General features: G+C 45.9%; 1 protein-coding gene and 1 pseudogene across 1 annotated transcript in view; both read left to right on the top strand.

Annotated features, from left to right (window-relative positions):
* Positions 1-13,760, top strand: part of LOC139159872 (zinc finger protein 91-like) — a 76,403-nt pseudogene that overhangs the window by 55,231 nt on the left and 7,412 nt on the right.
* Positions 3,955-13,760, top strand: part of LOC139159871 (zinc finger protein 215-like) — a 28,898-nt gene continuing 19,092 nt past the window's right edge. The window contains exons 1-2 of the mRNA XM_070737295.1: positions 3,955-4,060; positions 9,811-10,382. Of these exons, the coding sequence (XP_070593396.1) occupies positions 9,969-10,382 (414 nt within the window). The 5' untranslated portion in view covers positions 3,955-4,060; positions 9,811-9,968. The remainder of the gene's footprint in view (positions 4,061-9,810; positions 10,383-13,760) is intronic.

Raw genomic sequence — 13,760 nt, 5'->3', positions numbered from 1 at the left:
AAAGTATAAATACTGTATTTCAAAAGACATACATAGTATAAGACAAAACACACAGAGAAGTATAAATCAATACAAATTTATATCAACTAATTTGAATATAAAACATTTAACATGAACGTCAATCATTTCCTCCAGCCTTTTAGTGGCGTCCTATAATTGTCCTAAATACATAAATATATTTCTTTTATGGTGTAAGATTCAGTCATTTAATTAAATTTCAATCTTTATTATTATTGTTATTATTGTTATTGTTATTATTTAGATTTGTATGCCGCCCCTCTCTGAGGATGTGGAGTGGTTCACAACAATTTATAATTAAATTTATAGTAACCTTAATTAATTCTTGCATCCGGTCTTTTTCTTCTACCAGCTATGTTTGGTTTTAATAACAGTTTGTCTATTAACTTCAGTTTGTTGGCAATTAGACTTGTAAGATTACGTATCTTCATTCACCATTCTTCCAGATTGTGGGAGATGGTTAGCCAATTAATATTATCTTCTGTTTGTTTATGGTCTATACCATGCCATTTTAATAATTTTTGGTATTCTTTTTATTTAGCCAATTTTACCACCTGTCCCAGGGTTTGTAAAATTCTGTTTCTTCTTTATCTTGTAATTGTTATTTTTATTTATATATATATATATTTGTCATACAAGTATAGAATTATAGTTTGTATTAACATAACAAAGTACAGTATAAAGAGGTGATAAAAAGGATAATAGGACAGAAGGACAGGGATGGTAGGCACAATAGTGCGCTTATGCACGTCCCTTACAGATCTCCTAAAAAAGGGGAGAGGTCAACAGTATATAATTTAAAGTTGAAGATTTTGGGATTAGGGGAAGAAACAACAGAGTCAGGTAGTGAATTCCAGGCATTAATCACTCGGTTGCTGAAGTCATATTTTCTGCAGTCAGATTTGGAGCGATTTACATTAAGTTTGCATTTATTACGTGCTCTTGTGTTGTTGTTGAAGGTGAAGTAGTCACTAACAGGAAGGACATTATGGTCTATGATCTTATGAACAACAGTTAAATCAGTTCGGAGGTGATGTAGTTGTATATTGTCTGGCCATAGTATTTGAAGTCTGGAGGAATACAGTAGTTTATTTCGAGAGGAGGAGTGAAGGACTCTTCTTGTGAAGTATTTCTGGACTCTCTCAATTGTGTCAATGTCAGTTATGCAATGTGGGTTCATATAAGCAAGCTGTATTCAAGTATTGGTCTGACGAATGTTTTGTAAGCTCTGGTTAGTAGATCAGTGTTTTTGGAGAAGAAGCTACATAAAATTAGGTTTGTAACTCTTAGTGCTTTTTTAGCAATGTTGTTACAGTGAGCTCTGGCACTTAGGTCATTGGATATGTACAAGAGAGAAAGAGAGAGAGAAAGCAAGAGAGAGAGAGAAAGAGACAGAAAGAAAGCAAGAGAAAGAGAGAAAGAAAGCAAGAGAGAGAGGGAGAGAAAGACAAAAAGAAAGAGAGAGAGAGAGCAAGGGAGAGAGAGAGAGATTTCTTATAGAAGATTGCAACTCCACCTCCTCTATGGGTTTCTCAATCAGATTGGTAGACATGATAGTCTCTAGAGCAGAGGTCTCCAACCGCCGGTCCGCAGACCAGGACCGGGCCGTTGGGGTTTTTCAGCCGGTCCGCGGCGCCGCTGACAGCTAGCTCCGCGGCCCTGCGCCTGGTCAGAGCTCGCGTGGAGGCTGCCTCTCTCCTCCTCCCATATTTCGCCCCCCTCCCAGCCTCCTGGCCGCATTCACCTTCCTCCGCCACCTCCAGCATCCAGCTCTTCCTCCGCTTCTCGCTTCTCTACAAAATGACAGCCGAGCGGCGGCCCGGAGGCTGGGAGGGGGGCGGAGCACTTTGAATCCTGGCAGAAGCTGCTGCCCGAGTGCTCTTGGCCGGCGGGATTCAAAGTGCTGGGGTGGGGGGTGTCCCGACAGCCTCCCCACCCCAGTGCTTTGCCTCCCGCTGGGCAAGAGCACTCGGGCAGCAGCTTCTGCTGGATACGGGCGATGGGTGGGACGAGCGGCGCGGAAGCCGGTGGCTGTGGCAGCTGCTGCAAGAGGCTTCCGCGCCGCTCTGTCCCACTCATCGCCCGTATCCAGCATATAGGCTTTGAGTTTTTGGCTGGGGGGGGGAGAAGTAGGACCTTCCTAACTCGCCCCCCCAGCCAAAATCACAAAGCCAGGCAGCCCCGAGCCGCCAAAGGAGCCTCCTGATTCTCCCCGCCCTTCTGTCCCGCTCAATGTCCGTGTCTGGCAGAAGCTGCTGCCCGAGTGCTCTTGGCCGGCGGGATTCAAAGTGCTGGGGTGGGGGGTGTCCCAGCGGGAGGCGAAGCACTGGGGTGGGGGGGCTGTCGGGACACCCCCCACCCCAGCACTTTGAATCCCGCCGGCCAAGAGCACTCGGGCAGCAGCTTCTGCCAGACACGGGCAATGAGCGGGACAGAAGGGCGGGGAGAATCAGGAGGCTCCTTTGGCGGCTGGGGGCTGCCTGGCTTTGTGATTTTGGCTGTGGGGGGAGTTAGGAAGGTCCTACTTCTCCCCCACCCCACCCCCACCGGGCCATGGAAAACTGGTCTACCTTAAAGCCGGTCCCTGGTGCAAAAAAAGGTTGGGGACCTCTGCTCTAGAGTCATCTTTGTCATTTCAGCACATTCCATTACCTTATTGATTAAATTTATGATTGAGGGGATTGAATCCATTTTCCAATTTTGAGCATAAGTTATTCTGGCAGCGGTTAGTATATTTAGAATTAAATATCTCTCTTCTCCTTCTGTTTTTGTCTGAATATGACCAGAAGGAAAAGTACTCGTTTATTTATTTTATTTTATTTATAAGAGAAAAAGAAAACACCAACAAACATAGAACGTATATAAGGGCTTTTGCTGCCCCACTCTTCAGATGTATGTGGAGTAAAATTCTACATACAACTTAATGCAAAGATACTTATTCTTATATTCCTACTACATCTTTCTCTCTAATTTTTTTATACCTAATATTCTACTGTTGTTTACTATTAGCAATTTAAAGTTTAATTGTTTATTCATTATTTCTTGATCTTTTATCTAACCAATCATAAACCTTATCCCAGACTTTATAATATTCTGCTGCTGCTTCTCCTTTCAAAAGTTCCAGTTTAAATGGGATTGGTTTGAAAATAACTTGTTCCCGGCAATTTTTAATCTTTTTCCAGAAACTTTATTCCATTAATATAAATCTCTCTTGATTCTTGCTCCGCCATCTCCAAATACAAACTGATCTCTTCAAATGAGTGAAATCTTCATTTATTTTATCCTCTCAGCAGAGAAGCTGATTTCTTTTGAGGGTCTTTTTTTCATCCTAGGCTGCCCAGAGGTATGAATTTGAAAAGACAGCTGTAACAATTGAACTCACTGAAGATAGTCAATACAAGCCTTAATTTTCTTAGCTTAATTTTCCCATCTTTTCCTTCCTGTCTCTCTGCCAGCGCCCATATCAGGATTGAGTTTGCCAACTACAACACAGAATATTATATTTGAAAGAGAGGCTTTGTTTCTTGTCTTTTGACAGTCCTGCCATTTCTGACAGGAATTTTGCTCGGTTTTGAGGCCTCCTACAGACCCTTCGCCAGAGAGGCTACTCTTGAGGAAAGCGGCTTTTGAGTCTCCAGAGATTTCCTCAATGTTGGCAAAATCACAGATGATTCTTAGACATTGAAAAAAGGAAATCTTGAAACGGCCGCCTGCTGGACACGACACCGCCTTTCTAGACAGACAATGTTAGAGGGATACTTTTCTTCTAATACAATGCCCATCATCCGAGACCCACATGGAACACGACGTCCTCTGACATAATTCGCGCGATCCTCCAGAGGCCTCACTCGCTAGCCGTTGGAAGAGCTGGACACCGCCCCTTCCTCGTTTCGAAGCAAACTGAGCATGCGCCTTTTTCTTTCCCTGTCAAAGGTATTCTCCGAAGTTACCCACCCAGCCATCCTCCCATCAGGAAAGGCTGGCAGCGCATCTAACTTTTCTAACGGGTCCGATCCTGCTCCCCTTCGCTGTGAGTCTTAGAGTGAGTTTTTTTCCAGAAGTCCAAGAGTTTGCAGGGAAATTTTGTACGCACGGAGATGCAGATGTGGACGGAGGGGGGGGGCTGCAAAACGTCATCAGCTTCGGAGTTATGGGAATGGGAGATCCCGCGATACCATTTCCCCCCGTCTCTCCACGCATGCATGGACCGGGCTGGGGAGAAAGCAAAGCTGCGGACCGTCCCATTGCTCCTTTTGGGGGGGATCAAGATCGCAGAAACTAAAGATCCATTTAATTGGGGAACACCCTAACAAGGCAGCGGGAGGGGGGGGGGGGGAGAGGTCGGCTCTGGAAAACAAATTTCTACTTTCAAATCAGTCTTGACTCCTGGACAATTTCCTTTTTTGAAGGGGATTCCCTCTTCCTCTGTCCTAGGCTGAGAAAAGCGCCCTGCTGAAGTCGCTTCTGCTGGCTTTGCATGCAAGGCTGCAACTCTGTGTGCAAGAAATTGGATGTAAAGTGTGTAGGGACTGGAACTCGGTTTCCTGGTTTCCAGCCTTTCACTACCAACTGGTTCTTCCAGCACATCACATGATCCTCCACATCATGTTATTTATTTATTTATTTTTATTTAATTGGATTTACAGTGATCCCTCGATTAGCACGGTCTCGATTAGCGCGAAACGCTGCAACGCGGTTTTTCAAAAAATATTAATTAAAAAAATAAAATATTAAAAAATAAAAAATAAGTCCACGCTAGTTCTCTCTCTCTTTCTCTCCCTGTTGCCGGCGTGGTATATGAGAGAGAAAGAGAGAGGCAGAGGTCGGGCGCATTACCGGGAAGTGGAGGCGGCGTGGGGACGCTGGGTGCCGGGGACACCGAGGAGGGGGTGGACGTGGCCTCTCAGCTGCAGAGGCGGAGGCAACGGCGGAGTCCGGCGCTGGGGCCATGCGGGGCCGCTCATCCAGGGGGGCGTGGACTGGCAAGTCGCCCTCCTTTCTCTTTCTTTCTCTCTCTTATACCACACCGGTAACAGGGAGAGAAAGAGAGAGAGCGGAGGGCACCTTGCCGGTCCACGCCCCCCCTAGATGAGCGGCTCCGCATGGCCCCAGCGCTGCCCAGGCAAAGGGGAAACCCCAAGATCGCTTGCCGCTTGCCGTATTGCAGCGAAGGAGGCGAAGCAAGGCTCCAAGCTGCAATACGGCAAGCGGCAAGCGGCAAGTGATCTTGGGGTTTCCCCTTTGCCTGGGCGGCGGGAAGACCAAGGGAAGGTTCCTTCAGCCGCCCAACACCTGATCCGCTCCGCAGCGCGGCAACGTGGAAACCCCATCTTCGGCTCCGTGCTGCGGAGCAGATCAGCTGTTGGGCGGCTGAAGGAACCTTCCCTTGGTCTTCCCCGCCGCCCACACGCAAACTCCACCATCTGCGCATGTGCGGCCATGAAAAAAATGGCGCACATGCGCAGATGGTGGTTTTTACTTCCGCATCCAGTATAACGCGGAAATCGGTTAGCGCGGGAGGTCTTGGAACGTAACCCCCGCGCTAACCGAGAGATCACTGTACATGCCATCCCTCTGCAAGGACTGGGGGCGGCTCACAGCATGTACAGAAAAACAGGAAACAATAATAACAATCCAATTATACCTTAAAAAACAATCTTAATATTCTAATTAAAAACTATCAATATAATGCATTCAGCAGTCAAACTAAGCATTCATCGGTCAGGGGGGAAGGTCTTAGGAACCTCAGGCCTGGCGGCAAAGATGAGTTTTTAAACTTTTTCGGGTGGGGGCAGTACGAATCTCTGGGGGGAGCTGTTTCCAGAGGGCCGGGGCCCCCACATAGAAGGCTCTTCCCCTAGGTCCCACCAGCCGACATTGTTTGGTCGACAGGACCCTAAGGAGACCAACTCTGTGGGACCTCACCAGTCGCTGGGATTCGTGCGGCAGAAGGCGGTCTCAGAGATAATCTGGTCCTATGTCATGCAGTGTTCCCTCTAATTTTTTGGGGGTGTGGGCGAAAAAGTATAGTGTCTGAGCGGCAGTCCCTTCGGGACTGGGCGGCACAGAAATAATAAATAAATAAATAAATAAATAAATAATAAACAAACAAACAAACAAAAAACCCACCCTGTTTTGCCTCAGAGAATTTCAAAATAAAATACTGTACTGTGTGTCTATAACAGTGAGCTCATAATAGGGCAACTCTGTCAATATCAAAATGCCACTTAAATAGTTGAGCTAGTTTCAAACTAGATTTTGATTTTCTTTCTCTCTTCCTTACTCCCATTCTTTTTCTTTCTCTTTTCCTTCCTCTCTTTTTTCTATCTGTTTCTCTCTCTTCCTCTCTCTCTCCTTCCCTCTCACTCTTTCCCTCTCGGCTTCTGGGCAGGTTTGGAAAACTGAGTTGATGATGATTTTTAAGTGAGCGATTGCTCACTGCTCAGCTTAGAGGGAACTATGCTGCCATGTAGGGCTTTATAGGTCATAACCAACACTTTTAATTGTGTCCGGAAACAAATTGGTAGCCAATGCAGCCCACGGAGTGATGGTGAGATATGGGCATTTCTTGGAAGGCCCAAGACTGCTCGCGTGGCTGCATTTTGGACGAGCTGAAGTTTCCAAACACTCTTCAAGGGTAGCCCCATGTAGAGAGCATTGCGGTAGTCGAACCTCGAGGTGATAAGGGCATGAGTGACCGTGAGCAGTGACTCCTGGTTCAGAAAGGGCCGCAACTGGTGCACCAGTTAATGCACAGATGGTTTATTCTGAAGGGACATAGGATTAATAATTAGTTCTGCTTTTCTTTTCTCAATAATTAGTTTAACTCCTGCTGTCTTGCTTCTCTATTCTTGCTTCTGATGCCTGGAACTTAATACTCCGTAGATCAGGAACAAAGAACTGCTCAAGGTTGAGTCAAAATAGGTAAGGAAGAAGGCATTGCCCACAAGGCTACAAGGAAGGCTCAATAACATAAGGGAGACCAGGAAGAAGGCATGGACACCAAGGATAGAAGAAATGCTTTGTAGATAATAAAGGCATGGACAAGGAACAATCACACAGCACATTCATACCAAACATAAAACAAAGTATAAAAAAAAGCCTGAGGGAAAGGTGTCTCAACTCCCCCATGCCTGGCGGTATAAGTGAGTTTTGAGTAGTTTACGAAAGACAGGAAGGGTGGGGGCAGTTCTAATTTCCGGGGGGAGTTGGTTCCAGAGGGCCGGGGCCACCACAGAGAAGGCTCTTCCCCTGGGGCCCGCCAAACAAAATTGTTTAGTCGATGAGACCCGGAGAAGGCCAACTCTGTGGGACCTTATCGGTCGCTGGGATTCATGCGGTAGCAAGCGGTTCCAGAGGTACTCTGGTCCAATGCCATGTAGGGCTTTAAAGGTCATGACCAACACTTTGAATTGTGACCGGAAACTGATCGGCAGCCAATGCAAGCCACGGAGTGTTGAAGAAACATGGGTGAATCTTGGAAGCCCCACGATGGCTCTCGTGGCTGCGTTCTGCACGATCTGAAGTTTCCGAACACTTTTCAGAGGTAGCCCCTTGTAGAGCGCGTTGCAGTAATCCAACCTCAGGGTGATGAGGGCATGATATGTTCTCAGCATACATGAAAGACAAGATGCATTCCTCAAGAATCATAAGGTACAACACTTAATGATTGTCATAGGGTACAAATAAGCAATCAAATCATAAGGGAACAATATAAACCGTAAGGATGCAAGCAACAAAGTTACAGTCATTAGTGGGTGGACATGGGTGATAGGAATGAGAATGAGAAGAAGATTAGTGCAGATTTAGTAAATAGACAGTGGTGAGGGAATAATTTGTTTAGCAGAGTGATGGCGTTTGTGAAAAAAACAGTTCTTTTGTCTAGTTGTTCTGGTGTGCAGTGCTTTTTGGCGTCATTTTGAGGGTAGGAGATGAAACAGTTTATGGCCAGGATGTGAGGGGTCCCTAAATATTTTCACAGGTCTCTTTTTTGACAGTACTGTATACAGATCCTCTATGGAAAGCAGGTTGGTAGCAGTTGTTTTTTCTGCAGTTCTGATTTTCCTCTGAAGTCTGTATCTGTCTTGTTGGGTTGCAGAACCGAACCAGACAGTTAAAGAGGTGCAGGTGACAAACTCAATAATTCCTCTGTAGAACTGCATCAGCAGCTTCTTGGACAGTTTCAACTTCCTGAGTTGACGCAGAAAGAATATTATTCGTTGTGCTTTCTTGATGACGTTTTTGATGTTAGGTGTCCATTAGGACCTAGAATTTCAAAGGTCTCTAATATATGTACTGTGTTACCTAGTATTTTAAGAGGTGGAAGTGTGGGGAGATTTCTCCTAAAGTCAACACCATTTCTACAGTTTTGAGTGTGTTAGGCAAATAACTAAAGGTAAAAGGAAGAAGAAACAGCTCTGGTTTAGTAGTGATGTAAGGGCTATAGTCAATGAAAAAAAAATCAGAAGAGAAGGATTTATGGGTAGTGATTTCTGACAGTCTCAAAATGGGTGAACAGTGCAGTCAGGCGCTAGAGAAAGCAAGTAGAATGCTTGACTGCATAGCTAGAGGTATAACAAGCAGGAAGAGGGAGCTATTGATAAAATTGAACAGGTCCAAAGACTAGCTACAAAAATGGTGGAAGGTCTTAAGAATAAAATGTATTAGAAAAGACTTAACTCAATCTGTATAGTCTGGAGGACAGAAGGAAAAGGGGGGACATGATCGAAACATTTAAATATTTTAAAGGGTTAAATAAGGTTCAGGATGGAAGTGTTTTTAATAGGAAAATGAACACAAGATCAAGGGGGCACAATCTGAGGTTAGTTGGGGGAAAGATCAAAAGCAACATGAGAAAATATTATTTTACTGAAAGAGTAGTAGATGCTTAGAACAAACTTCCAGCAGACGTGGTTGTTAAATCCATAGTAACTGAATTTAAACATGCCTGGGATAAACATCCATCCATCCTAAGATAAAATACAGAAAATAGTATAAGGGCAGACTAGATGGACCGTGAGGTCTTTTTCTGCCGTCAATCTTCTGTTTCTATGTTCAATTACAGATTGTTCCGGTGGCACCATGAGGTTAGTGGTATGTAAGTATGTATGTATGTATGTATGTATGTATGTATGTATGCATGTACGTATGTATAAACAAACAAACAAACAAACAAACAAACGGCAACTGTCCACCCATCTCTTTTGCTTTGGCCAAATGAATGAATAAATAAATACATTACTTTTTCCAAGCTTCTACTTAACTTTCTTTTTAGTACCTTGATGACTTCAGTACGTTTTGGACCTTACAATTCATTGAGATATTAATTCTGTATGCATTGGATTATGGGTTCTTGATTCTGCCTTCTGGAGATTCCCCAGGAGTTTGGGCAAGGAGGTTGAAGGGATTCTCATCTCAAACATTGTTTGAGAACTAACATATGATTCCGATTGTTCAAAGGTTGTTTTCTTACTTTGCAAGCAATCATCAAAATTATTAGAGCAAATAATCTTTGAATAAACTCTTCTAAATGATTTTTTTCAATATCTCCAGTCCTTGTTCATAGCTGATCTAGAAGGGCAATCCTAAAATTACTGCATTATCCAGTCTTCCTGATAAGATACCCCTTCCTTACAGATATTGCTGGATTTCTTTCTTTCTTTCTTCCTTTCTCTCTCTCTCTCTCTCTCTCTTTCTCTTTCTCTATTTTTGGGGGAGACGAGAAGGAAGAGGCTGCTCAGTTTACAGAATTGTCATCTCACAATATTAAAGATGCTGTGTTTTCCATTTCAGATATATAAGTTGAAAATCTTTCCTGATTCTTCTTGAGTCCAAAGTATTTTCTGTGGGAAGTGGGCTGAAAGGCCTTTAGAAGATTTGGCCAGACCTCTTCTGATTGTGTGGGGAGATCTAACCATCCATTTTGGAGTGTATTAGAGACCAGAGAGAAGATGGAGGGACAAAGCATAGCAGATGCAGGTGTTGGAAAAGGCTTTCCAGCCGTTCAACCTTGGAGTTGTAGGAAGAATGGGGCAACTCCTGGGCAGAAGAGCCAAGAAGAGGAAGTCAGCAGTTCAGAGGTCCAACGCTTTCACTTCAGAAAAGTTCAGTTCCAGGAAGGGAAGAGTCTCCGAGATGTTTGCACTCACCTTCACCGCCTTTGCCGTCAGTGGCTGCAGCCGGAAAAACACACCAAGGCTCAGATGCTGGACCTGGTGCTCCTGGAGCAGTTCCTGGCTGTCCTTCCCCCAGAGATGGAGAAATGGGTGCGGGAGTGTGGAGCGGAGACCAGTTCCCAGGCGGTGGCCCTGGCCGAAGGCTTCTTGCTGACCCAGGAAGAGGAAAAGATGCAAGAAAAGTTACAGGTTGGAGAATATAATCTTAGAAGTTCTAGAGGGGAGCTCTCTGAATTTGTGAATATCTTTTTGCAAAGTTTTCTGTTATTATTAACTCCTATGGTTTGATGCTCCATTTTTCTTCCATAATATTGATTGATTGATTGATTGATTGATTGATTGGATTTATATTCCACCCAACTCCCAGAGGACCCTGGGCAGCTCACAGCCAAATACACAAAAAAATTATATAAAACCACCAGTCGACATTGTTTAGCTGATGGGACCCGAAGAAGACCAACCCTGTGGGCCATTATCAGTCACTGGGAGCTATGCAGTAGGAGGCAGTTTCAAATATAGTTTGGCCCTAAGCCATGTGGGGCTTTAAAGGTAATGACCAACACCTTGAATTGCTCCCGGAGACTAATCGGGAGCCAGTGCTGTCTGTGGAGAATTGGTTTAGTGTAGGTGTATCTACGTGCACCCACAACAGCTCACGTGGCTGCATTCTGCATCAGCTGCAGTCTCCCATAGCCTTGTCCACATTCTCAGGAGTCACAGGATCAAATTCATCCCACACAACGGGACTAAGACCTGCCCGTCATCTCGGTCAGAATTGCCCAATCAACAGTCCAGGTCCTTCCGAATCTGGCCAACTTTATCCGCAAGAAACTGAACAAATTCCTCAGCTGTACCTTTTAAGGGCTGCTCCACTCTCTCCGAGTCTGCAGAGAGGGGCGGCATACAAATCTAATAAATAAATAAATATTAAGAAGGGAGTGGGTTACCCTAAAAAGGGTGGTTGAGCGCAAATCCATGGATGCAAAAAGTGCCAAAAAATGCAAACATTTTGCCACCCGTATCGCCATTAGATAAGTCCTAACAAAGGCTCTTAGTACTGTTCAGTCAGATTCGGAGTTACTGGTTCTCCAGCATCGCTCTGGAAGTCTCTTTTGGCGTTTCATCTCCTGGAGCTCCTCAGTAAACTGAGGAGCTCTCCTGGATCCACTGCCTCAGAGAGGTCGCAAAGGCGCAATCCGGCTTCTGATGGCCAGGGACTCAGCCACATTGTGGACAAGGGAGTCCAGTATTTCCCCAAGCTCCCTGTAGAACCCATCAGGGTCCATTAGGCGTCTGGGGCAGAACCACTTAATCAGGTCCACCACCCTGCGTTGGAGGAGTGGTGCCTTAAAATCCAGCCTCAGCAGGAAATGATCTGACCATGACAAGGGAAAAGTGTCTATACCTTAGTTCCAGATCAAGTGTGTGTGTCCCCCTAAGAGTTGGACCCTGAATTACTTGGGACAGATCCATGGTTCTCATGGAAGCCATGTACTCCTGAACCGCGTCCGAGGATTCACCGAGTGACGGTAAGTTGTAGTCCCCCAGCACCATAAGCCTGGGGAGCTCCACCGCCAACCTGGGCACGGCCTCTAGCAGTATAGGCAGGGTTGTTGTAACGCAGCTGGGAGGCAAATATGTAAACAACAAACCCAACTGAACTCATGAGTCCATCCTCAAGACGAAAAATTCACACTCAACAAACTCTGGGGCAGGAATCCTGTGAGGAGAAAGATTCTCCCGAACTAATTGCCACTCCTCCACCCCTTCCCTGAAGTTGCGGCTGATGCACTACCTGAAACCTGCCTGGGTACATCTCAGAGAGCAGAACACTCTTCTGGCCCAGACAGGTCTCGGTTATGCATGCAAGGTCCACCCCCTTGTCTAAGAGTAAATCTCAGATGAGAAGGGCCTTGTTGACAAGAGACCTGGCATTGAACAGCAGTAACCTAAGGCCAGGGCCCTGATATCCCATGTCTCCAGCTATACGAGGCGGGCCCGATGAACCAGAATCAGAGGGGATGGAACAAGTACAGAATGCAGCTGCGAGAGCAATTATGGGCGTCTCTAAGTATGCCCATATCACTCCAACACTCCGCAGTCTGCATTGGTTGCCGATCAGTTTCCAGTCACAATTCAAAGTGTTGGTTATGACCTATAAAGCCCTTCATGGCACCACACCAGAATATCTTCGGGACCGCCTCCTGCCGCACGAATCCCAGTGACCGGTTAGGTCCCACAGAGTCGGCCTTCTCTGGGTCCCGTCAACCAAACAATGCCGTCTGGCGGGACCCAGGGGAAGAGCCTTCTCTGTGGGGGCCCCGACACTCTGGAACCAGCTCCCCCCTGAGATTAGGATTTCCCCCACCCTCCCTGCCTTTCGTAAACTCCTTAAGACCCACCTCTGCCGTCAGGCATGGGGGAACTAAACATCTCCCCCTTGCCCATGTTGTTTTGCCATTGATTGATTGACTGTGTGTCTGTTTTTATATACATGGGGATTGTTTTATGAATTTATTAATTTTAAACTGTAATTAGATTGGTGGGCATTGGATTTGTTATTATGTACTGTTTTTTATTATTGTTGTGAGCCGCCCAGAGTTTGTGGAGAGGAGCGGCATATAAATCCAATAAATCTAATCTAATCTAATCTACTCGCTCTTAGACAGTGAGTTCTGGTTCCCTGTGAGTAGCCTACCCCTCCCCTCCCATTCCTATTTCTCCCAATTATATACGTGATACTCTGGCTCTCCCACCCTCCAAAGATACTCCACCCCACCCGACCGGCCTCCCTACTCCCCAGCAGGCCACACATCCATACCAAACTGGGGGTTGTAGTTGGGTCCCTACCTGCTTCTCTTTGCACATTCAGCAGGGTGGGCTCCAGCTCCTGTCCCCATGTGTTTCCCATTCTTCCCAGTCAATCCCTACATACATTCATTCCCCCTGGAACATCCATTTCCCCTTGCATATACCCAAACACTCACCCACCAACCCCACCTCCCAAATAAACATCAATATAAAAGGAACTGCAGTGTGTTAATCCAAGGCATATGAAGGAGAATGTATAACAGCCACCGCAGCCAGAGTTTGTCTTTTCTCCTTGATATTGGGAGAATCGGTGATATGCTAGAGTTTGTCCTTTTTCCTTAATGCCTCTGTTGTAGAGGGGCTTGCATTGGGATAAAGTGTTCCTCCTAAGGCAGGCAAATCTCCCCCCAGAGAAAGTCCTGTTGGTACAGTGGTGGTTGGAGCAGTGGTGACACTCAGGTTTAATATGAGAACCTATAAAGCCCCACATGGCTCAGGACCAGATTATTTACGGGACCGTCTCTTGCCATATACCTCCCAGAGACCTATAAGAGCACACAGAGTTGGCCTCCTCCAGGTCCCGTCAGCCAAGCAATGCAGGCTGGGGGGACCATGGGGTAGGGCCTTCTCTGCAGCCGCCCCGGCTGTATGGAATCAACTCCCCCCTGATGTCTGTACTGCTTCCACCCTATTGCCCTTCCATAAGGCCACGAAGACCTGGCTTTGCCGACAGGCCTGGGGGACATGAACTAACAA

The sequence above is a fragment of the Erythrolamprus reginae genome, chromosome 2, assembly GCF_031021105.1.
Source record: "Erythrolamprus reginae isolate rEryReg1 chromosome 2, rEryReg1.hap1, whole genome shotgun sequence".
Lineage (NCBI taxonomy): Eukaryota > Metazoa > Chordata > Lepidosauria > Squamata > Dipsadidae > Erythrolamprus > Erythrolamprus reginae.
This window is presented reverse-complemented; position numbering and strand designations above follow the sequence as displayed.